Source organism: Lutjanus erythropterus, chromosome 16 (genome assembly GCF_056507025.1).
Source record: "Lutjanus erythropterus isolate fLutEry1 chromosome 16, fLutEry1.hap2, whole genome shotgun sequence".
NCBI classification, from domain to species: Eukaryota; Metazoa; Chordata; class Actinopteri; order Lutjaniformes; family Lutjanidae; genus Lutjanus; species Lutjanus erythropterus.
In genome coordinates, this window is record NC_139332.1 from 3,135,695 (window position 1) to 3,162,682 (window position 26,988).

Here is a 26,988-nt window from a genome sequence, read left to right on the forward strand (position 1 = left end):
GCAAAACAGAGTAGAAGTGTATTGCACAAATTCTTTTCTTTGCAAACTCTTGCAGGCTGCATAAAATGAGCTTCCAAGCCTGATTCAGCGTACAGGCTTTGAGTTTGACATGTTTTAGAAGATGCATAACTACATCAGTTCAAAAACAGACCACATATGTACTCCAAATCTGTTCATGACATATAAATGTTTGAATGACACTGAAAAAAAAGCAACTACCCATCCATGATCATTTTAAACATTCATGTATTTATCAACTTACGGACCATCTGCTATAACTGCTGTAGGAACACATAAAGAATGAACATAAGCCAACTAGTTAATATTTCACATTTTATATGGATGTGAATATGAAGCACTTTTTAATATGGCATATTCATTTATTCATTTATTTATATTTTTTCTCACCCTCCATGACTTCTGACCAAACTCAGTGTACTGATGAAGGCCAGGGGATGTGGCTGAAACTTCCAGGAGAAATGAAGTGAATAAGTGAATAAAGAACAGTTACGTTCAAGATCAAGAATAAATGGAATGATTTATACGTCTGTGTGAACAGTTAATAAATCATCATATATCACCACATATGATGACAGCAGAAGGTAGTTAACTGTTTACACAACATTAACATATTCTTCATAGAAGTTTTAATGAAGTTCAACTGAAGACGTTCTAAATCGACTCAGTGATCGAACAGTCAACATCCTAAGAAATACTTTTTAAAAATCTTTTGTCCAACAGTGAAATGAAAAAAACAATCTTTATTTTGTTTTGGATACAAACAACTGATTCCTCTTCTTCTTCTCATTTTATTATTATTATTATTATTATTATTATTATTATTATTATTATTATTATTATTTCTAAACATCTCTCTTTATCTGTTATATTCTATTCTAGTCTATTATATTATATTATGTTATATTTTTATTTTATATATGCATACAGCTAATAATAATAATAATAATAATAATAATAATAATAATAATAATAATAATAATAATAACAATAACAATAATAATAATAATAATAATAATAATAATAATAATAATAATTTAATAATTTCCTTATACTGTGAAACCATATTGTATATATTGCTACATGTATCCTGTGCAATCATCCGTTTTTTTACATGGCAATATTTATCTATACTTTTTCTCCCTTGGTTTAATGCTACACATCCTGTGTGTTAAACAACACTTGTAGATTTAATCTATACAATTATCTATACATGTGTCTAGTTTGTGTATAGTACATTTTACAATAACAATTTTATTCTTATATATTTTATTCTATTTTTACTTGATTTTGTATTTCTGTTTTTTTCATTACTCTTTTCTACCTGCAATTTCAATCCTTGAGCTGCTGTAACAACTGAATTTCTCAAGTGTGGGATGAACAAAGTTTATCATATTGAGCTGTATTGTATTGTATCATATTGTATCATATCGTATCGTATTATAGATACAAAACAAATCAAAGGTCAGTGGTTCCAAAACTTTTTCTGGAGTTCCCACATTTGGATGCCAAACTTGACATTGACAATAGATACATTATTTCATAGAGACGCACTGATCCACATATTTTCAGCTATGGTCTGATATTGGAATTTGGATATTTGCTGATACAGATACTGACACAGATATGAAGGCACTTTTTTCTTGAATATTAGTATTACTGTTGTTGGTATTATATGTAAGGTTACCACACAGCAATTCTTATTTTAATAAGCAAAACATATACAAAAATGCATTAAATGTGAATGTATTGCAGTTTATTTGAACCATATGTGAAATACACTCCAGATACAAACAGGTGTAAGAGTACAAATTGTTATGGCAACCTATTTACTGTTAAAACAAACAAAAAAGTAGTTGTGTATAATGAGCTGATTAAGAACATTTGCACTGGAAAATGAACAACTCATTTGTAATGGTTTCAAAGTGAATATGTGCTATAATGATTTGGCTGTTAGCTTTAAACTGAATTACTGTCTTATATATTTATAAATCATAAAAACATGAGACTATGGAATCTGAATCTGTGATGTTAGTGAATTATGTCTGTATTGGCACTCCATACAAAACTAACAGCGCTTACACAACAGTAAATTGAGGAGGTTCATGCATGTTAATGTGAAAGTTGTGTTCAACTGTGTGCTGAGCGCCAAATAAAAGCACAATTTCCAATAAAAATGCCACAGAAAAACATTTTCTTTGACCACACTGATGATATAAAAGCGAACAGCTGATCTGTGAGATCTGAATCTACACATGCATGGCCTTCATGCTCCTGGTGACAGCGTCCCAGTGGGAGGGGTCCCAGGCCAGGAACCAGCCTGTGAAGGTGGGGGGTTCGTGGCCTTGTTTCACCACCACCACAGGGGTCTTCTTGTCCCGGCTGCTCGGGTCCGTCTCGATGTACTGTTTGGCTGCAGAGGAAGGAAAGACAATGTGTTATAACAGTGACGGCTACAGTTGTTTCACATGTTGGTGGTGACCTCTTGTGGCGGTCAGAGGGAACTGTTTTACACATGTGTGCTGATGTGTTGGAGGATTGTTGGAGTACGCAGCTTGAAAAAATAAAAAACAAAACATCCAGTGATGTCACAGTGATGTCATTGGTGTTCAGGAAGAACAGCATTTCAGCTTGGATTTCTCGTCTCCTCCTCTGGGTAGCCAGGGGGCATGCTAGATCAGTATTTTCGTGATCTAACATTATGTTCTGGCCAACAAAGAAAGAGCTCTAGGCTAGGTTGATGACACGTAGCAACATAGGTGTGGTCATTAAAAGTTCAAGCACAATGCATCCTGGTAAATGTAGGCACAGCTCCACAAGCAGGAGAACTTTGCTTTCTATCTCAACATAGCAGTGCTGAGGAATTTATTACTTACCATCAACAGTGACTGGACATCAACATGAAAAGTGGATTTTCACTGTATATCATTTCTCTTTACAGTAAGAGTACTCCACCTGATGAGTCACCAGTTGCTATCGGTATTGTTCTACATAGCAAAAGGCTGATCAGAAGAGCCGATCAGATGACGAAGAGTTCAAAATAATCACCCGCCCGGCGTCAGATGCAGGCCAGTTTTCTACTTGGTGAGTAAATTAATTGTGTCATTAACAGGCATGCTGTGGGCATCCTGACTGAGAAAAAAATCTTCTTTGTTGTTGAGCCAAAAAAGTTGCAGGCAGATCTTTGGATATGTGTCAGTTTTATATGTTTATATCAGGTTATTGTTTCTACATATTAATCCTGACTCTAATTTGACCTTTGACCTTATTTAGGAGTTCCTGTATTCTGCCTTTCCAGAGTGTACCAAAAAATACTGGGTCATACCAAAGCAAAAGGCGGCAAACCTTAATTTTATCTGAGCTTTAAAAAGCAGCATGATAAATATGACCAAATCCTCTGATAATGATGTCAAATGAAATTACATCTTATTATATTATTGTTATATTCTGACAGAATAAAATTGGAATTTTAAATATAAAAAGTGACATGCTGCACGCTGACACACTACAGAAAATATATTAAACACCATCAAACCTTTTCTGATAAAATATGACACTGATTGGTTAATTTTAATGCATTTTCACATCTGGGATCAGCGTTGTTGTAGTATAATGGACATAGTTGAGATGTTTCTTTATTTTCTTGCAGATATTTGACATGTTAGAGACAGTAGCTGAAGTTATGGTGGTTTGCTGTGGTTTCTCTGAGGCTTTTAGCAGTTACTGTAATTTTGATCCTCTACCTTCTTCAAAATACAACAAATGCAGTGGTGGACAGTAGTGAAGTACATTTACTTGAGTACTGTACTTAAGTACATTTTTTGAGTATGTGTACTTTACTTGAGTATTTGTTTTTTTGGAAACTTCAGACTTTCACTCCACTGCATTTCAAAGACAAATATTCTACTTTTGACTCTGCTACATTAGTAGGAAGGTTGTTGTTACTTTTTCACTGAGCTTTGAAGTCAGTTGTTGCTGTTTTTTCTTTTCTAAAATGCAATTGGTCACATGCTGTGTTCCTCACAAAAGGAAATCAATCACAGTAGTTCCTCTCAAATGGAACTGATGTAAAATTGGAAATGCGTCATCCAGGCTCTCCCTCTTTTATTCAAATAAAACTAGGTAATAGTGATGGCAGAGAAAGACAAAATTAAATCTCAAGATGTTATTATAATTATTCATTAATTAAATTTAATTTATGTAAGTAGCTTTAAAAGTTGGATTGTTTTTATCGGGGTGAAAAATACCACATAATTAATGTATATACTGCCTCTGAGGACAGAAATTATTTAACAGACCTGGAGAACTCCTTACAGTTAACTTCAATCTAATTTTATGTGGTGATTTTAATACAGTTACATCAGAAAATTACGACAGCTGTCCTTTTTGGTTTTGACTGTATTTCTATGTTGAAGTTTTTATAGGTGTTTCTATAGGCTTTGTGTAGCAGAGTCGTTCTAAATGTAAGTCAGTGCATCATCAGGTAGTTTCAGAGAGTTACAAGGTTCTGTAAATGCATCATGAAAACAATACAGCAATGTACTGATATTAGAAAATGTACTTTGTAATTTGTTTTTTTGAATTTAGTTACTAAGATGGCAGCGCATGTATATGCTGCGGCTTCTCTCTCTCCTGACAAAACAGTGTTTTCGTGTTCTCTGTCGTGTAAATCACTGTGTTTGTCTTCATCGCGTCTACCTGGCGCACACTTACACCCGCAAGTTCCTGCTCGGCGTTAGCAGATTACTTCATTTGACTGTTTACCATCAACACTGACAAGGCATCAATATGAAAAGTGGTGGATTTTCCCTTTAAGGCATTTGTCTATACAGAAAGACTGTTCCAGGCGATCAGTCACCGATTGTTATGGCTGATCAGAAGAGCCGATCCGATGATGATGTGACAAGGTCCAAAATTACCACCCACCAAGAGCCAAATTTTCCATTTGGCAAGTAAATCTTGGAAACGTCCACCATTCTGGTAGGTAAATGTTTGTACCAACATAGTCATGTCATAAGAAACTATGCTGAGATTCTCTACTGATTTTTGGTGATTTAAAGGGCATGCTGTGTAGTGTGCGTGGACACCATCATGGTGCTTTCAAGTGCAGCTTGTAAACTCAGACATACTCTCATGGCCACGACAGTTGTTTAAAACAGCAAAGTTTCTATTCTTTGCTTATTTTTTTAAATACATAAGCTAACATCAGCAAAATGTCTTATTTTTTTCACTACAGCATTAAAAAATTGATGCAAAAATCATAACAATATCCCATTCTTTTCTACACATGCAGATTTTAAAAATTCACCCAAAAATCTTATTAAATTCCCCAAGTACCTGTAAGTGATCATTTTCAATTTGTTCTAGACTTATACTCAATACAGGAGCAATGTGTAGCCATTGGACACGCAAAAAAGTACAGTAGTCCACATAGTGAGTTGGAACCATAGACTGTATATTAAATAGGTTGTAATCATGTTTAATATACGAGCTACGGTTGAAACGAGATGTTTCCCCCAACACCCCCCCTCTCCAGACACGCCAGAGACAGGCAGGCTGCAGGAGCTCTGCAGGAGCTCTGCAGGAGCTCTGCAGGAGCTCTGCAGGAGCTCTGCAGGAGCTCTGCAGGAGTGCAGGATGTGTGCAACCTTGTAAATCGACCTTGTAAAGTGACAACAAGTTCTCCACTGTAAGTTGATCAGTTGTTTATAGTTGTCAGTTGTCTGTCAATGTAAAGTTAAGTTCTTTGTCCTGAGAGCACACACTGTGTATTCCGAAAATACACACTCTGGACGATGACTTAAGTGGCTGCCTGTCTCACTGTCTGCCAAATTTCATTAACATTTTGCTCAATTTAACGGTTATAGAAATCTATATCTTCCACAAGATTATTAATGATTTCTTACGACTCATAAACAGACACTTACTCATTTGGTGAAAATTCGACTTTAATTTGAACTCTGATTAATGTGCAATGGACGTACAAAACAGTCATTCTGGTCTGGACTAGAAATTCCAAAGGGGCTTTAGTGTTCATGCCAAGTGCAGCAAGTATTTCAACTTAACATGTTTCCTTGATCTCTGGTGCCACATTGTGGTCATTTTATGATTTATTACAGTAATATATATTACAGATTTCTCATTTAAATACATAAATAAATAATGCTACATGGTAAATACACGTGTTAAAATGCTCACCAGATTTGACAGACTCAGTCCTCTCCACCTCGTTGGCATCTTTTCCAATCCAGACAAACACCTGCAACACAAGACTTTGTGTGTTAGAGATACCGTGGAGTTTGTCCAGATGCTGATCTGAGAACATCTGCCCCAGCTGTGTACCTGATCCCACACATCCAGCAGCATCACATCGTCTTCGGCCAGGTCGTCCTGCGTGAACTCTCCTGGAACCTCCTCAATCTGCGCACACAAAGAGAGCAGCGTTCAGAAAACTACTGCAGCACATCCCACTCAACACGCCGCAGGGCTTCTTGCTGATTGGACTGGGATTCAGTCGATCACATGAGGAATATAAATTGTAACTGGGAGAAATATGTTTGAAAAGATGATGATTGTACAGGCTTTAAAGCAACTAATCAAATTAAATAGTGCAGAACAGAAGTATTAAATAAGTCTAATTGAGGCGAGGGTGTGATGATCGGAGAGCTGACTCACAAGTTAAGTTTTTTAATAAAGTTGATCAAATGAACAAATGAACACAGCAACACAAAACTCCTCCACATGCACAGTTTAAAGTGAATCAAATGTGGATCAAATACTCACTATGAACCTGCCGGTCTTGTTGGAGCATCCAAACAGACGGATGGGGTGAGTCATGCTCTGACTCTCCAGTTGCTCTGAGCTCTGGTACTCTTTCTTCCCCCCTAATGCTGCCCAGAAGTCAGCTGCAACACAAAACACACACTGACATTTGAGAAGAATACACACACTGAGGAAGAGCTGTGCAGCAGTGAAGCTACTCTCTGAGAAACTCAGTTTCGTACAGAAAGTAGTTTCTATTTGAAAGAAAGTAGTTTCGGTAGATTGTAAAGAAAATCCAAAACTCTGCATCTCACACCAAAACTATCTAGATGGATATATGACAATACAGGCCAGAGGAAAAATATGTACTTTTGATTTTGGGGTGAACTGTTCTGTTGTTTAGTACGAGACTTGATTTTTTCCAACAGAAAAAGATGAAATGTTGGAAGTATTTATCCATCTATACTGTTTTGATGTTGCAGAATTATAGAGATATCAGCTGTAGAGATGTCTGCCTTCTCTCCAATATAATCATAGTCCCATTATATTGGCACATGACTTATAGTGCCAATAAAATACATTTGAAAAACTCAGCAGCAATGACTCTTTACAGAAATCATGACCTAGTTACTCAAGCTAATCCACAGACCTTGCTGTGAGCAGTTTCATGTAGGAACTACTTTCTTTCTGTGGTAGAATTAACCAAAAATACCCTAGAATCTACCAGAACTACTTCCTTTCTAATTGAAAGAAAGTAATTCCTACTCGAAACTGCTCACCGCAAGGTCTCTGGATTATCTTCAACAACTCGATCACGATTGCTGGAAAGACATTGCTGTAGTGCAACCAAAATCTCCCAAACTCTGCTACTAACACCAAAAAAAATCTAGAACAGCACTACAGGCCAGAGGAAAAATAAGTACTTTTGATTTTAGGGTGAACTGTCCCTTTTAAGATTTGATTTGAGACGTGACTTTTTTTTAGCAAAAAAAGATGAAATATTGAACTTTATTGGCCTGACACTGAAGTAATGTAATAAAAGATGTAGTGTATATTTTTGCGAGATGGAAATTATCACTATAGATGTGTAATTCCAGTAAATAATTTGTAACTGATTTCTTTGCAGTAGAATTTACCCAAACTGCCTTAGAATCTACTGGAACTACTTTCAATAAGGTCTGTGGATTATCTTGAGTAACCAGGTCATGATTTTTGGATAGAGACACTGGTTTTGAATTTTCCAAGACATCTCTATGACTGATCTCTAAAAATCACACCAACAAAATATAGATAGAAAAATAGCACTACAAGTAGAAAATAGAAAATATGTATTTTTGATTTTGAAGCAAACTATCCCTTTTAATAGATTTTCCTTGACCAGTTCACTAGTTTCCAAATGTGACTTCTTCTAGTACACATTTGCATGCTTAGTCATTGACAGATGTGTATATACTGTACATAGTAAGTATTATAAAAATAATAGCCTAATTATGTATTATGAAAGTATTATTTTATAAGACTGTTAGACTGTTTGTCTAGAGCTGATCTGGACAAAAGTATTATAAAAATAATAGCTCAATTATGCTCCGGTGATCAGTCTAAGACAGAGCAGGCAGGACTAGTCCATCTGTCTGACACACACGTCTGTGTTTAATTCTGTTGTTTCATGTTTCATTATGACATCCTGCTACTGTAGCTTTTGTACACTGTGCTACCAGCCATGCATAACCAACGCTGGCTGAGTGTACAGGTTTATCCTGGTACCAGTTTAACTGGACGGGTGTTGTCATGTTTGTTTGGAATTTCACCATCAGATCTCCACAGAGATCAGACAGGATAATAGATAATTATTGAGACAACATGTCTTTTTATGTATGTGAGTCAAATGGAGACCTGGTTCATTTCCTTCCACGATGCGTTTGCTGCTGCAGTTCAGCTCTTTGCTCATGTACTCAGCTCCTTTCTCCTCTTCTTCACTGGCTCCTTTGCCCATCCACAGATAGCCCCGCCCATCAGGCGTCTTCAGCAGGAAGGCATCATTAGAGTTCAGACTGGTTGCACTGGCATCAACCTGGAACATACGCGACATTTAATGTCTATAATAAAAACAGACAAAACTATCTACTTCCTGTGGTAAACGGAGCTCGCCCTCACCTCAGCGATCCTGGTGATGGTGCCCAGGTTGCGTCGCACCTGGAAGAGTCGGGTTGGAGGCGGGGGGGCTTGACCTCCTAGGCGGGACGTACCGCTCTTATACACAATGAGGGGTTTAGATTTGAAGAGACTCAGCAGGTGTGGCGGCTCTTTACCCTGACACACTCTGACCTGATGAAACACACACAACAAAACTCAGGTGCAGCCAAAGTCAAATAAAACTCTGAATAAACGTGTAGAAAGTACTTCAAACAACATTATAAAGATTCTCTAACTCAGAGGTTCCCAAACTTTTTCTGGCAGCTCCCCCTTTTAGAAGCCAAAAAAAAGTTCACGCTTTGTTGTTCTTTGGTCACCATTCACTTCAATTGTTTAGGAGATTCTGCAATAGATAATGACTGAATTTTCATTTTTGGGTGAACTATCCCTTTAAGTTTGATAATGTAAAACTGTCAGAACAAGGCCATCTCAAACAATGTCAACTCTGCATTATAGATGACTTAACTGGCCAACACATAACCAAACACAGTGTCATGACAGTCTTATGCAAACCCTTTCAAATAAAGTGTTATACATTCCCCCCTCAGGACGCTTTGCTGTGGTTTAACTTCTTGTGAAGTCAGTGGTAGTTTGCAAAATGTAGCTTCTCCAACATGTCCCAGGGGTTTACACCCTGTCTGATGTTTCTTCACTGTCAGACTACTTTTTAATGATGTGGCCACATTGTGAGTTATTACAACCAAAAGGAATGATGGCCAAAACTGAGAATTATCCTTTAAAAGAAATTTTAAATTGCTAGAAATTCATCAGCATATAGTAGCTCCCTGTATATTTTAACAAAGTGGTGCTTAGTGTAAAACTCATTAAGGCAGAGTGACAAAGCAATTTATGAGCAATTCCAGGCATCCATTGCATGTGCGGTTCATCTTCATACCTGAACTGCATTCCCTCCCAGTGAACGATCCAGTTCTACAGTGAGGAAGGCCGAGGCTGTGAGCTCATCCAGAGAGCAGCTGGATCCCTGCCTACAGGCCACAAGGAGACATGTGACAGTGATTGTTACTCCGTGTCTTAACATGACACTATAAAGATAAACACATGTAACATGAAAGGTGTCCTAAGAGACAAATTAATAATTATCTCTAACTCTGCTATGCCGCTCAGCCCTCAAACCAGAGCTAAGCGGAGAGTCAATATTGAGCTTATATTCATCAGTTGGACACAAAAACACCTCCAGTGTATGATTATGTTGCTCTGGTTCTGCTGGATGTGTTAGCAAGCGACTGTTAGCAATATATCACTCTCACAAAGGTGGTAATATATCACTGCTGACAAGTACCAAGTCCTAAACTTGGAGTATCAAGTCTGAAACAAGTCGTAATGAAACAGTGAATAACCAGCCTCACTGATTTACAGTTACTTAGCTGTTAAGCTAATGTTAGCTGAGCATTATCTCGATAACTATGTTAATATTAGCCTGAGCTTCATGTTCTTTGTGCAACTTCTCAGACTGCAATTTGATCTGCATGTTTTGTGTACTGCAACTCATTTTTTTGTTGACCACCTCATCATTTTTGAAAATTATCTTTGAAGTGATTCATGGTACACTTCTTAAGGAGTGTACTATTTAATCTTTGGGCTTGGGGGGATGTATTTTCAAGTCAAAAGGTTCAAGTCCAAGTGAATACTTGAGTCATAGTGTTGGTCGAGTTACAAGTCGTTTTTGAATTTGTCAAGTCAAGACTAAAGTCATCAGATTTGTGACTGGAGTTAAAGTCATTTGACAACTCTCATTTCTGCTTTAACGCTGAATCAATTGATAAATGTGCTGTTAAACCAAAATGAGCTAAAAAGCTCAGCTGAAGAGCTGAAGGGAACTGCAGAGTTAATGAATCAGTACCAAGAACAGCACTTTTCATATTACACATGGTAATTTGATAAATTGTCATGAAAAGTATTGATTTCTTGCACTTTAATGATTGATATTAGCAAAGAAAACTATATAGTAAATTAATAAATTAAATATGGCAGATGTGAATGTAACTGATGGAACATTATGAAAATAAACCACAGATATAATCATCATAAATCAGGAAGCTTGGTGCAGAGCATTAGAGGAAGCTATGTAACAGAGGAAGTCACAGCTGATATGCAAAAGCAGCTCAGTGAGTGAACAGAGCCATACCAGGTGTAGATGATCTGTCTCTTCCCATAAGTGTAGAGGATGATATAACAGTCCCCACCATAGAACTGACCGTAGCTCTTTGGGTCAATGGGAACTCTGCCACTGCTCTCCACCCTCCAGATCTGAAAGATGGAGACAAGAAGCATAAGTGTGCTGAGATCATGTTGAAGAGAAAACTTTGGCAACATCACACGATGCATAACTGCTCCCTCACTGGGCTAAACTGTCTTCCCTTATTAAACAAATGGCAGTTGTCAGGTAACACCGCTGTCAGTTTTCAGAGTTATGTACCAATAAATCCAGATAAATGGTAAGAAATACATTCTTATGACATTAACACCAAAGCGTGCATCATGGTAAGGTGATTTTATGCCTAACAATGATCACGAATGGAGTTTTAGCAGCACAAAAGCACACATGCACTCTCCAATCCACATGGCCTCCAGGGACCATCGAAGAAGCTCATCATATGTTTGTTCTGTTTATTTTTTGTCATAATACTTTGTTTTGCAGGTGTGTCATGTTTTGTTCTGGAATGAACTGTGCAACTGTGTGCAATGTGAACAAATGTTCAAGGAAAATACCAGTGTTCAGTTGGTACACTGCCAATACTTTAATTTTAACTACAGAAGCAATTCCCAAAGAAAATGTGGTGTGAATTCTAGATGTTGAAAAGCTGAGGCTGGACTGCATTGCTCGCTTTAATGCCTGGAGAAGCATCTGAGGGAGTATGAAGAGATGGAAGAGTAGGAAATGTTTAATTAGTATGAATAGGATTTTATAAGATAAATATATATAACTGACCTAAAGTTAAAAAAGTTGAAAAGAGTATGACTTGTTGGAAAAATGGGAATGGGCTTGTGGCAGGGCATTATGTAATAACCTGACAAAATGTAATATATTTTCACTTTATTATGCAACAACACGTAATGCATTGTTACAGGGCTTAAGTTTGCAAAAACAGTGTATACTAGGAGCTGAACTGTATTGCTCGAATAATGGCAAGGAGCTAATCTGGATAACTGGGATAATTTTGTATGATGAAGCAACTTACGAATTATCAAGAACTGGAAAAGTGGGAAAAGGTCTAATTAGTATGAATGGGATTTAAAAGTTGAATAAAACTCACATGTATGGAAGATGTGGATCATTATAAGGTTTGAATGGAACTTCTGCCTTAAAGTTGAAAAGGGTATTACTAGTTGGAAAAGTAGGAGTGGGCTTGTAATAAAGCATCATGTAAAACCTTGAAAATATGTAATAAATTTTCACTTCATTATGTAATGACACCTAATGTATTGTTACAGGCCTCAAGGTTGCAAAAAATAGTGTACGTCAGGTGCCGGACTGCATTGTTTGAATAATGGCTGGAAGCCAAACAGCATAGCTGGCATAACTTTATATGAAGAAGCACCTGTAGGATTATGAAGAGTTTGAAAAGTGGGAAATAGTCTAAATAATATAAAAGGGATTTCAAAATTTAATACTCATGATGGATGAACAATATGGAACATTTTAAAATCTGAATGGAGGTTCTACATTAAAGTATGAATAAGTAGCATAGTTGAAAATGATTGGAAAAGTGTGAAAATATGTCAGTTTTGAACTAGACAGTTTGTCAGTTTGTTTTATTTGATTGAGTAAGGAAAATTTCACAGAAAATTTGGAATATTTTTGATTTATAAAAGGTGTGAATGAGAAAAGTAATAACTTGGATGTCATGCAACTCATTTTGGTGCAGCAGAACAAGCTCTAAACACAAAAATGGACATAAACATCAAGTTTTTACGGCCAAATCTTTAAGCAAACAGTTGCCTACTGACAACAACAATCAATCATTTGTGATATACTGTAAAGCTGGGATGATGCCCTACTTAGAGAACTGCATTTACAATCTACCAGAAACTCACAGAAATAGAAAACATAAGCAGTCAAAGCTGACCAATCACAGTTCTCCCTGCAGGGCGTCCCTGTAGCTGCCTGAGGGGGTGTAGTTACATTATTGAGAAGGTGCACATTAGCTATGGCAGCTACATGCATAAGCTTTATAACCGCACCATACTCTCATAATGGACAACTCTACCCTCCACCTTAAAGGGACAGTTCACCCAAAAATCAGAAATGCTTTTTTCCCCCTGGCCTGTTGTGCTGTTTATCCATCTAGATTTTTTTGTGAATTGCAGAGTTTTGGAGAGATCAGCTGTAGAGATGTCTGTTGTCTCTCCAACATAATGGAACTAGCATGAGCTAATTTTACACGTAGACTACTTGTATATTCAGTCACCTGCGTGTCTCCACTGCCGTCGTCCACCATGTTGTACTGGGCTGCCATGTGGTGGGACTCGTGGAGCTTGGAGGCATCAAAATCCACCTGCTTGATCCTCGCAATCCTCTCAGTCACAAACACCTTCCCGAGACCCTCACTCTGGTCTTTGTCCTTCCAGCCCAGGAAGAACTGCTTGAACATGGGAGTCTCGCCTCCCTCTGGCAACACCTGGATCTGCAGGAACATCGAGAACTACACTGTCAGCACTGGCACCACATTTGTACAGAGTCACATGTTTTTGCAGTTTTATGATAGCTTTTTCCCCCATCTGTCAGATGGAAAATCTTACAGAGATGAGAAAATGTTACATTTTTTCATTTCGCAGCATAGTTGTAGTGAGCAGCCATTTTTTTTTTTAAAGTGCCTCCGAGTTCTCTTAATGCTAATCAAAATACACACTTTTAAGGCATAACATTTTAAATATTTTATAATAAAGATGATTATAATAGCACATTTTTATACCTATGTTATCAGTATGTATTGTTAGTTTTAGATTTTGAAGGTTTTTAACACATTTATAAATTGTCTGAATTTGTGAATGAGTGTTTTCTGGCACAGAGCAAGTTTAGGAATTAAAATAATTAAAGCAAACCAAAACATTTAATAAATTACATATAATTCATATATATATATATATATATATATATATATATTTAAATCCTTAAAGGATGCACAATCAACAAAAAATTGGAATTAGAAAAGAGTGTTTGTATAAATATTTTTTAGAATTGTTTGTTTGTTTAACAGTTTTCAGGTTTCTCCCCAAAATACTGAAATATAGCATTTCTTAAAAATATAAATGATACATTCGCAAATTGAAAATGAGAGTAAACCTGTGTGTTTGCTGGGTAGCCCATCTGTTTGATGAATCCCTCCGCTGTCTTCATGGCCTCTTTTCTTTCACTGGGGTTGGCTTTGTGCCCTGTGGGAGATTAAAGAGATGTGATCAATGTTGATATGAAAAACTCGCACGACCTGCTGAACAGCTACAAAGACCATTAGTCATCCAAAGCAAATACTGCTCTGAGGCACTGATGTCTGATTACCTTTCCATACAAATATTATGTTGTTTTTGCCGTGATCCAGGATGAAGCACTCGTCTGAGAGCAGGTCAGTCTGGAGGAATGGGTTCTCCTCCTTCGTAATGGTCACCTTCATGGACCCTGAAGCATCAGATACCTGATAACATACCAACACATGAATCAGCTCAGAAAGTATAGATACCACGTACAAATCATTTAAAAAAAAAAACCAGGACATTGATGAAGGTCCATAAGGTCACATCAGCATTTAAACTAGGGACTAATTAAACAATTAATTAAATTAAACACAAATTTTAATTCAGACTAGTTGACCGATTTGACAGGAAAACACTCAGCAAGCAGTTAAAATGAGTACAGTTTATTAATTGATAATGTTAAACCTTCTCCAAAACATACTGCGTGTATTAAGAGTCATGTGAAATCTATAAATGCCGCTGAAATGTGTAACACTTTGTGTTGTGCAATACAGACATTGTGTGTCACTGAAATTAGAGGTGAGTGAATACAGACTCACAAATAATCATATAGTCACCAAACCACACACATCCCTAATTTAAAACAGCAAAACCAATTATTTCCAATGGAATCGCCACGATTTGTGGATTCACTCGCAGGAGCAAGAAAATCTGCTCAACTTTCAGCTTTGGTAAATGTTAACCCAACACTTTGTGACAAAAGAAAACTATCCTGACAGTGCTGACCTTGATGGAACGGAGAGTCAGAAAGTCCAAAAAGAAGCTGCAGCATATTACCTCTGTCAAGAAGGCTACATTTTTGTTTGTTTGTCTGTTTGTCAGCAGGATTTTTGGAAATCTACAGGCTCAATTTTTATGAAACTTGCTGGAAGGGTGTAGCATGGGCCAAAGAACGGATCTGACTTTTGTTAACATTACAAGATATGGTATTAGGCATTGGCTTTTCTCCGAGCACTCTTCTATTTAGCTCAGCATCCAGAATACTAACTGCTCCAAAGGAGGATTTGTAGACAGTTGAGACAACATGTGCCTTTTGAATAAACTGTACGAACTTATTGCTCTGTGTGTGATGCCACTAAAAAGCACAAGTTTGCAAGCGCCCTGCTCAATAACTCTTAATGGAATGAAATGATGCACCTTTGGAGGCTTGCATCTAATCACTAACAATAAAATCAAATGAACTTTACCACACACATACGCAGAACAGCACCCTGTGTAATAAACTGCATGCAGGAGGTGGGTGGATGGATGGATGGGATAAACAAATACAAGACCAAACCAAAAGTCAGTGTTTATCTAAGGTTTTCAATCAAGTTACATGCGTCATGTGACGTATTTCGCTTACATCTGTCATGTGATCCAAATCGTTTGACTTAAGTAACATAACCTGCTTCTTTTAACCCAAACTTTTTTCTAAAACTAACCAAATAGTTTTGTTGCCTAAACTGCAACCATTTTACAACATTAACCATGTGTTTAAAAGACTTTCTGGCATCTGTTTGAGACGCCCAGGGGCGTGACAAAGACAGTATGTATTTGTGGACCTGATATGATAATGTATTATTCCAGTTATACCAACCATCTGCCCAACCCTCCCATAAATGTCAACTGTGATCAATAAGTGCTCGGTTTCTCTTGTATCTGTTTCGCTTTCATTTTTAGCCAGTTATAAGTTGAATTGAATCACTGGTATTTTGTGTGTGTGTGTTTGTGCATTAGTGTGTGAAAACTGTACCATGTATAGCTTAGCCATTTTCCTGTTGGACATGTCTGCCTCTGTATCATCATCATCTTGTCCCTCTGGTAGCTCAGGCTTGTCTCCCAGGACCTGTTAACGTGAGAAATGATGTTCCAAACCATTAATGCATCCAGTCACTCAGGATAACAAGTTCAACCACAATTACACAGAAAAACATAATAGCATCCATTTCCATCAGTGGGTAATTGCAGTATACTGAAGTATAACAGAGTCTATGCTATGAACACTAATGGAGATGGAAAATATTCAGAGCATAGCCAACAGAATAAAACATGACTTGCAAAAACCGCATTATATGGCTCTGACCAGGGTTTGCAGACTGTTAAAGGAATGATTCAACATTTATGAGAAGAGTGATATCATTAAGGCCTACATGTTACATACAGAGCTGGGGTCAGGATGTGATTAGCCTAGCTTAAACAGCTAGCCTGGTTCTTTCCAAAGTACCAAAAATACAGCTACCAACACATCTAAAGCTCGCTAGTTAACACATTTTTTGTTTGACCCATTCAGAAACAAATGTAAAAAAACAACATGTGGTTTTACTGGGAGCCATCCTGTCATGTTGTGATAGCGAGGATGCCAGGATTGATACTAAAATCAAAACCTGTGCTCACCGACCGCATCTGTCAACCTGCACCAGACTGTAGCTTGAGACACTCTACCCAGTTTCTGTGTGGATGGAGACACTGTTGTTCATCAAACAATAGTTCCAGCATGGAGCTCAAACACAAACACACAAACTGTTCTGTTGTTTTACATGTCTGATACAAACATGTTTATCAGTGAGCTTTGCGCTCTGCGATACAAATGGACTGTCAAAAGCTTAATTAACCCTAAAATCTGTACAACTTAATCAAAAATACTATGTAAGTCAATAAACCGTAATGACTGATATAAGTATTGTATGAAAATATTACAGTAAGAGTAATTGCGTTGCATGTTGTGTTTTTGTGTTTTTTCATCACATTTTAACTATGGGCAAAACAATGATCCAAACATTGCTAAATATATAAACATGAACTGTGTACATCTTTTAATTTTTGAGATATGGTCATCTTTATGAGCAGAGTGCAGACATTTAGATTTTTTTTTTATCTGCAATAGAAATATTTTCCCAGTGTTTTTTTTTTCTTTGCTAATTGTGATGTCATCTGATTTTTACTCTTTCATAACCCTAAAATAAGTACAACCTGAGCTCAGAATGACAAGTTTTGTACCACACATAATGTAGCATAGAATAACGTAATGTAAGAATGTAAGGTAAGGTGGCATAACGTTACACTGTGACACAATGCAACATGCAATGTAATGTAACGCAGTGAGACGTGTGGTACAAAACGTGGTGAAAATGCGGTGCCAGCTAGTGTTGTCCCCACACTTTGCACCTCCCATAACGCTACGTAACGTGAAACATTGCGATGTAACACAATACAAGGTAGCTTAACATAATGTCACGTAATGTTTTGTGCATGATGACATGGTGGCACAGGAAATCACGGTCATGAACGTACAACATGATGATGTGAAAGACAGAAGCAGCTGTCTGCTGCAAAAAGAATGAATACTCTCGATATGATGGGTTTTTTTGTAGATTGATTTTAACAGGATCATACCAACAACACATTGTATGTAATGTGTTTTATTTTTTATGTTTTTTATATTTTATATGGTATTTTGTATTTTACATTGCATAGGGTCTATTTTTTTAAATATTTTTTGTATTTTGTATAGTCACCTATAGGCTCACTCAAAACAATATGTAATTGTACGTGTATCATGACAAAAAAGCTACAAAGCTAACGATCTCCAGGAGGTCAGTTGTCATAAGTGTTGGAATCTGTATTTAATAATTTTGGGCAGAGTCAGGCTCGCTGTTTCCTCCAGCCTCTAGTGTGTGCATGAGACTGATATCCATCTGTACATCTCAGAAAAAAGTGAAATATCATATTCCCCAAAATGTTGAAACATAATTACAAACTACTGTCCTGATTGACGTGAACTATGGTATGGATATTTATATTCCTGGTCCCCAGAGGACGGATCCTAATGATTTTGATGACCTTGATATCTGTGATTTTTTTTTTATTATGACTGCAAATACAGAGAGAAGAAAAACAGTGATTAAAATCTGAGTCAGAGATCATGTGACTGCAGATGTAAAATAACTCAGGACAGAATGAGTTGAGACTCACTTCAGTTAACTTGGAGGGTTCACTTCCCTCTTCAACAACCACCAGTTCAGCACGGGCATTTCTCTCGTTGTCTCGGATACCTCGGCCCACTTGTGCTGCCTTCAGGCGCTCAAACTTGTTGCATTTGGATCCACACCACTGATAGATTTTCTACAGAGTGATGAACACACAGGCACACAGGGGATCAGTGTCAACATATAAACTTATGTATTGATAATCCAGTTAAACTGTGTCCTTACATCACCGAGGTCCACGATGAAGCAGTCTCCACTGTTGAAGCTGGACCAGCTGAGAGGGACCTGTGTTGCCCTGACGACCCGCCGGCCCTTGATGTGCAGGAGCCTCTGTGCCGAAAGGTCGTTGGTGACCACATGGTGGAAACCCGAGGCCACGCCTCCTGTCTGAGGGACAGAGAACACTGTCAACCTTCTCCCACTGCTCTGTTTACTTTAGCCTCTTACTTCTTCTTCTGTCCCATGAGTCACTGTTGCCTGTGGTCAAGTATAACACTGCTGCAGGATTTATGGAAAAAACAGCTGTGATTGAGTCATGATCCAAACTCCAGTTCAAAAAACAACCATAATGTCAATATTTTTCCACCCATGCTGCATACTTGAGACAAATCTAATGCCGTAAAAGAATAGAATTGAGCAGCTTTCCATAAAGATCCACAGCCCATCAATAATCACAGAATCAGTTGGCAGAGCTGCACCCCACTGACTGGGTTAGAGCTGATTTTCAAAATGTTGGTCTGGAGTACGTACTTGCCAACCCCTCCTGCTCTTCCCAGGAAACTCCTGATTTTCATTGCCCTCTCCCTATTTTCTCCCATGATCATAATTCTCCTGTATTTCTTCTGATTTTTTCCAATTTTAACACCTTTTTTTTGCGTTTCCTGACCAGGCTTTCTAAGAAGATTCCCCTTTTCTTTTAGATTATGCCAGAGATTTGAGCAAGATCACACTAGAGAGATGAATTATTCTGTGTTCTCTGGGCATTAAAATCACTAGAATCACCAGAATGCAGGAAACTGAAATTTTTGGTATCAAAATTGCATAATCGACCTGTTTTTGCGGTCTCAACATTGGCAAGTATGCTGGAATAAATCTGAACAGGCCAGATTGTTATGAACTGTGAATATTGATGATCCCAAGAGGTTGATCCTGCATCAGTTTGGTTATCATTTCACTGTCCCTACAACACAAACACTGGACCTATACATAACCTACAGTACATTTAGAGGATAAACTCTTTTATTTTGGAATTTCTCTTATCTTTCCTGTTGGGCCATTTTGTGTCAAAGATGTCAGCTCAACATACTGGGCCGTATTTAAGTGCACTTAAGGAGCTTCAAGTTCCACGTTACTATTTAAACAGTCTCTTAATTAATCACAGGTGTGTTTTGGATGTAACCTGAATTTAACCAATCAGAGTGTGATCTTCCATTCCCTTCAGGGGAAAGATGACCCTAAAATCAAAAATACACATTTTTCTGGTGGTCTGTAGTGCTGTTTATCCATCAAGATATTTGAGAGGGACCTGGCTGCAGACCTCCAACCTCCACGGTTGAGAGGAAACACATATATCCACAAAATGTATTCATTATCTAAACCTCCACGGTTGAAGGGAAACACGTGACCTCCACAGCAGAAGATGTTCTTCTTGTCATGTTTTTTTTTCACGTGAAGGCCGCATTATGTGTTTTCACAGTTTAGTTCTTAAAATTTGCAATTTGCACACAAATAAATAAAAGCATATATCCACATAATTTCTTCATTATCTATTTTAAAAGGCTAATGCTTTACACAATATTTTAAATGGCATATTCGCCCCGTCCCACTTCCATCATTAAGACACTTCACTACAATTCACTGTTATTTTTATTCATGAATGGAAATTAAACGAGACAAACAGAGGAGGGAGAAACTGATGATCGAGTCTTAAAGGTAACCCCAGACCTGTGAACGATCTCTCGAATCTATTAATAACTTCTGTGTTCAATAACAGTCATTCAACAGTCATTAAAAACACACCACGATCTGACAAGTCAAGGTAATGCATGGCCAAACGTCAACCTGCAGACTGAGCTATGGGATTTATGAATCACAGTTTGTGAGCGCCAGTGCTAATGTTAGCTTAGCCGTTTGACAGGTACTGTGCATTCATCTGTCTATGTCCAACCTCACAGTGACCCGTTAACTGAGGAGGTGCGCTCTTGTGGATGTCCGTCATGTTGTCTATTTTCATTTTTTACTTTTATTGGTGTATTCTTCATGTTTAATAAATCCATTTTATGTAAACATCATAGCAGTTTAAAGAATAGGTGACATTTTAAAGACTTGTTGAATTAACTTCATATCCTTAATGTACATTATTGTATGAAGCATTTAGAGTGAATAGACTTTTAAAATATTTCATGAACTTTGTCTACATTTTTTTTAATCCATGTGCTTATTTTTTAATGTGCCAGTTTTAAGAATGAAATAGTGATTACGCAGAATGTGGCCTTCCCATGGGAAAAAACAAAAATAAACATCTTCTGCTGTGGCGGTCACGTTTCCTGTCAACCGTGGAGGTTGGAGGTCTGCAGTCAGGTACTCTGACATATTTTGGTGTGAGCTGCAGGGTTTTGGAGATTTCAGCTGTAGAGATGTCTGCTTTCTCTCCAATATAATTGAACTAAATGGCACTTGGCTTGTGGTTCTCAAAGCACCAAAAAATATATATTTTAAAATTTCAAAACCAGTGTCACTTTCCAAAACACATTAACCAGTTACTCAATAAAACCACAGACCTTGTTGTGAGCAGTTTCATATAGGAACTAGAAAGTAGTTTCAGTAGAATTCTACTGCAGAATGAAAGTAGCTCCTACATGAAACTTCTTACAACAAGGTCTGTAATATCTCGAGTGACCAGGTCACGGAAAGAGACTTGCTGTTGAGGTCAAATGTTTTTGCTGCTTTCAGCAACACAGGACTTGTGCAATTTAGTCCCATCATGTTGGAGAGGAGCCAGACATCTCAACAGCAGATATCTCCAAAAATCTGCAACTCACACAAAAACAGTATAGATGAATAAATTGCACCACAGGCCAGAGGGAAAATATGTATTCTTGATTTTGGAGTGAACTGTCCCATTAAACGGCAGGTGTGCCTCCTCTTGGTGCATTGCTATTTAAACTGCACAATCTGCAAGTTGGAGAAGTGGAAGGTCTTACGCTGAGGAAACGGGTCAGCTTGTACGCAAAACTGAAAAAAAAAATGCAGCGCGGCAGTAACATTGACAGGAGCAGACAGTACATATGGACAGCTGGACGTAGTCTCTAAATAATCTGACAGGAGATCACAGACGTTTGAAGTTAAGCAAAATTTACGTTGGCGTCTGTCTTCGGTCTCAGACATTGGCTGGTGGACCCTCTGCCTCCGCCATCCTCCAGTCCTCAGTACCATTAATAACTCCATTTGACTGTATATGAACAAATAACAACTGCTGTGCATTCCTATATGTGTAACAAGCAGGATGTATGTGAGCTGTGAACTCACCTGTGGGGACACATCTTCCTATCTGTTTAATTTGTCCTTTAAATAGCAGGGAGATACTGCACAGTTGACTTTAAACCAGGTTTTTGTTGGTCAGTGACACAGTCGCTTCCTGCTGACAGTAATGAGCCAACAATGCACCTGGAAACACCCCATTTTAAGACAAACACACCCATGGGTGCACAGATGTGCTATCGACATAATATTAGCACAAAAATGACAACTGCATTGGTCAGAAAGTAGCAATGACAGCTGTCATGGTTTGGGTTTTTGCGTCATTTCCAGTTCTTGTTTAAGTTCTTGCCTTCCCTCTTGTTTCTCTGTCTTTACTTCCCGTCTTTGCCTGTTTTCTTGCTCTTTTGATTTCTGATTGCGTCCACCTAGTTCAAATCACCCCACTGTGTGTATACAGTCAGTTTGTGTTCTGTGTTTCAGTGTGCTACGTTGTGCTACGTTGTACTACGTTGTGCTACTCCCCAGTGTCTCTTCCTGTGTTCCTGCCCTCATCCCCCATAATTCTTCATTTGTCGGATCCCCTCGTTTGGACTTCCTTGTTGGACTTTCTTATTTTTTCCTTAACTTTTCAGCTGCCTCTTTTAATTTTGTGTTCCACCTCCAGAATATTAATTGCAGTTACCATTTTTGTACATTTATTCTTGTGTCCCGTGTTTGTGTCCTGTGACTTGATAGAAATTCCCCGACCCAGGATAATATTCAGAGGTTATACAACTTAACCCTTACAAAGAAGATAAATAATCAAATAAAATAAGTACATAAGTCCTGTAAAATAATCATAGTTAAAATAAATAAATAAATATTTTGAAAGAAGTAAGTAAAGCCACCTTAGGGATCTTTTGAATGTTTTGTTTCTGACACTCCTAGTTTCCAACTTAAAACATCAGCACGACTCAGGAAGGGCTGCCATATCAGCGTAAACTTGTCAGCTGACCCTCTGACCTTATCTTCTCCACCTTATTAAAATGCAGCACATCCCCTGATCTACTGTGCAAATGTTGGCAGGTTACAATCTTTCCACCAAATCCAAGTTTGTCGACTTGCCACCAGCATGGCAAAGATTGCGTTTTTTTTGAGTCCACCTCAAACTCAAACTTTGATGGCTGCACTGTCTGTGCTGGGTGTAAGACAGAGTAACGTACTGATGCCACAAAATGTGCTGAACACGTTCACACTTACAGGAAGATGAAGGGTTTTTTGGGGTTTTTTTTTGCAGCTGCATGGCTTTTGGTCTAGTGCTTCTCTTAGGACATGATGTACATTTTGTTTGAAGATAACCAAAACTGTCTCGAAGTTGTTTAATCCATTCAACACTTTTGTGCTGTATGAACATTGGGCTGCATGTGAAGTGTCAGTAAAAGGCCAGTACAGACAGAGGAACTGCATGTCAGAGTAAAGTCACAACGTGGTCCATACTTTGTAGGTGATCCCTCCCTTGAAGTAGCTGGTGAAGGCCGTCGACTCGACCCCCTGCAGTTCTCTGTACTGGACTGGCTTTCCGCCCAGGTGGTCGTCCAGCTGCACAGTAAAGATGGCCGCCGCGGTGCTCTCATCCTGGCTGCACTCCTTTCCTTTAAAGAGCAAGCACAGGCTTAAATGATACTGCATTTCTGCTGCATCAGCTGTTCTTCTGACAGACATGTTCATGAAAATCATCACGTCCATTCAATGCATGCTCACTGACTGAATTAAGGAAGTTAATTTTGAGTTTGTGCAGAAACTGATTTCTCAAATTTTGTATTTAAGAAACAAAACTTCTTTAATTAGTATAGGGATCGACAGAAAGAGAAATATCTGATCTGAGAAAACAGATTTCCTGCTCGCACACTTTCACTGAGAATCTAAGATTTTCCAAGCATGCATTGACATGATGAAGCTCAGCACAGGGAAAGAAATGTGGCCGGGATGAAAGGAAAGAAACATTACTTTACTACAAAATAAGTCAGTATAACTGGATGCGTGTAAATAAGTTGGTTTCCACAGCTGAACACTAAACATGAGGACAAGAAGGAAACACTGCATGTTCTCATTACCAGATTCTGCCTGGTATGAATCTAAACCCAAACCTCTTTTTTTCCTGAAGACCTACTTTTTTAAAATGACAACCATCGTGACCCAATTAAACCTTTCCACTAAATCTTTGGAAGAGTAAATGTGTACATAAATGAATGTTCTTAACCATTTTTACTGCTATTTCTGCCATTTTTTATATTATCTTGACATGTGTTATCAAGAACATACAGTATACACATGTTAAATACTTTAGAATTGAGAAATAAATGCATTTAGTTGAGTTAAAAGGCCATGTCATTGTTTTTATTTCCTGTCATCAGGAAAACAATATAGGACATTTTAGCCACATTCATTAATAAACCAAAATGCAAAGTGGATTCAGGCAGAATTTTTTCTACTGATCAGTAAAACAATATACACATTTTAAATACTAAACTGCAGATATAGATCTTAGATTTGGAGACATTTTGGACATAACTACAGGCCACATTTTTATGAGCTGTGAATATTCATGATCCTCAGAGGATGATTTTACATCAGTTTGGTTATCATTTCACTTTTCATTCATTCATTCATTCATTTTCCATAACTGCTTGTTCCGTAAGGGTCGCAGGGGCTGCTGGAGTCTATCCCAGCTGACACTGGGCAAGAGGCGGGGTTCACCCTGGACAAGTTTCCAGTTCATTGCAGGGCTGACACATAGACAGACAACCACTCACACTCACATTCACACCTTTGGGCAATTTAGAGTCACCAATTAACCTAACATGCATGTCTTTGGACTGTGGGAGGAAGCCGGAGAACCCGGAGAGAACCCACGCAGACAAGAGGAGAACATGCAAACTCCACACAGAAAGGCCCTGACCCAGCCGGGGAGCTGGGGGATCAAACTCAGGACCTTCTTGTTGTGAGGCGGCAGTGCTAACCACTGCACCACCATGCCGCCCCATTTCACTTTTCCTACAACACAAACATTGGACCTATACATAACAGTGTTGAAATGCAATGGACAGATTGTCTTTAAATTAACTGAGTACATTTATATTCCCCAGAAGATGACTATTTTATTTTAGAATTTCAATTATCTTCCTCCAGGTGCCATTCTGTGTCAACATTCATTAACATGTAACATAAGTCCACCTGGTGCACCGGAGGGGCACTTTACCCCAAAATCAAAAAAAGATATTTTCCCGCTGACCTGTAGTGCTGTTCATCCATCTAGATAGTTTTGGTGTAAGTTGCAGAGTTTTGGAGATATCAGCTATCAGCTGAGATATGAGATGTCTGGTTTCTCTCCAGTGTAATGGGACTATAATGGAACACAGCTTGTGGCACTCAAAGCATCAAAAAAACACATTTGAAAAATTCAAAAGCAGTGTCTCTTTCCAAAATTCATGACCTGGCTACTCAAGATAATCCTCAGACTTTGTTGTGAGCAGTTTCATGTGGGAACTAGTTTCTTTCTAGTAGCAAAGAAAGTAGTTTTGGTAGCTTCTACTGCAGAAAGAAAGTAGTTCCTACATGAGATATGAAGACCCATATCAATCTCACATCAAGATGTGGTTGGCTTAGCTTAGCATAGACAAATTCATATCATTTATTTGAAGTTTCATCACACAGTAATATCTCCATACAGAGAGATACAGAGAGGCGGCAGAGCAAGAAAACATTAACATCAGTAACTGGTGTCAAAGTGCACGTTGGCCCAGAGCATCGTGGTGGTTTGACTACAGTGTCAGTGGGTGACAGCAGCATCAGCAGCTGTTTCTCACACTCTCTCTACGTTCACAGAAACTGTGCGAACAGTGTTTGTGGCAGGAAGAGGGTACACGGTCTGTCCATCTGCATGTCAGCTGTAGTGGCGAATGATTAATGCTGATGGCCTCTCAGACAGAGCAAGTGAACCTCTTAGTATTATTGACTTTGTGCTCTTAGAGGAGAAAGAGCGTTTCAGCACTGCAGGAAGGAAGTACGCTCTCCGATCACAGGAGTTTACAGTGATGTGTTTAGAATGTGTGTGCTCAGTGTGGGCTCATCGGTAGAATACTGTGTGTACTTAGAAAAACCATAAGACAGTGTATGTAACAAAGATGAATATATTACAAAAAGGAGGCCCTGCTCACATGCACTTTTTCTAGATCTAGATAAAGAGGTGAAAATTATCACTGCCGACCAGCACTGGGGGTGATAAATATTTATCTTGCGAGGCAGCTAAATTCATGAGATCCAGAATCCATCTTGCCAGGCTTCAAGTTATCCATTTGTGTCCACACTAAATGTGGTGCAACCAATCAGCATCATCATTAGGAGGGACTACTAGGGCCTCTGGTAGCTGGTAGTAATCTCATGATCTTGTAAATCCAGCTACCTCGCTAGGTAACTCTCCTACTACATCACATGGGTCACTGAAGTTAGCCCGTGATAGATAGATGGTTCATCCAGTCACGTGTCAAGTGTTTCTTGAAAGTGCTTGCCCTTTTCCACGATTTCTATGAACGACTTCCCAAGTGGTTCTGTGTAACAAACCCTGTATGTGACTAATGCAGAGCCCTTCTATCTGGGAATGACTGCTGATTGTACCCTTTCTCATTGAAGACAAAAAGCAGATGTTAGTGGCTTATTGTAGAGGCCTATGACACTGTTAGAAAATCTTTTTAACGTATGATTACCACTGAGTGGTCTGTTGGTTTGTTTTTTAAGTTAAGGCACCACAACTACTTGGTCAGGTTACATAAGGATGTTGCATTACATAAATCATGTGACGCCTGTGGAACATTAGTTAACAGTGTAACAGGGACATAGACCTCAGCCTCCTGGGTGAAAGTCCTGTGTTTATTTGACCCATCCATCCATCCATCCATCCATCCATCCATCCATCCATCCATCCATCCATCCACCCCACCTCCTAAAAAGCAGTCTGTCTTTGTACTCTTTATATTGCATTGTATATTACGATGTACATGAATTGCAGAGGAGCGTGACGAAAAGTGATTTCAGAGAAATG

The 26,988-nt window shown here is 38.2% G+C and overlaps 1 protein-coding gene across 1 annotated transcript in view; it reads right to left on the reverse strand.

Annotated features, from left to right (window-relative positions):
* Nucleotides 1–2,207: 2,207 nt before the first annotated feature.
* The window catches only part of scin (scinderin), a 29,363-nt gene continuing 4,582 nt past the window's right edge, over nucleotides 2,208–26,988 (reverse strand). Inside the window, 15 exon segments of the mRNA XM_084738513.1 lie at nucleotides 2,208–2,431; nucleotides 6,217–6,288; nucleotides 6,291–6,438; nucleotides 6,802–6,923; nucleotides 8,674–8,851; nucleotides 8,935–9,105; nucleotides 9,869–9,959; nucleotides 11,120–11,241; nucleotides 13,404–13,619; nucleotides 14,279–14,367; nucleotides 14,492–14,624; nucleotides 16,199–16,291; nucleotides 18,418–18,567; nucleotides 18,657–18,818; nucleotides 23,388–23,542. Of these exon segments, the coding sequence (XP_084594639.1) occupies nucleotides 2,268–2,431; nucleotides 6,217–6,288; nucleotides 6,291–6,438; nucleotides 6,802–6,923; nucleotides 8,674–8,851; nucleotides 8,935–9,105; nucleotides 9,869–9,959; nucleotides 11,120–11,241; nucleotides 13,404–13,619; nucleotides 14,279–14,367; nucleotides 14,492–14,624; nucleotides 16,199–16,291; nucleotides 18,418–18,567; nucleotides 18,657–18,818; nucleotides 23,388–23,542 (2,066 nt within the window). The 3' untranslated portion in view covers nucleotides 2,208–2,267.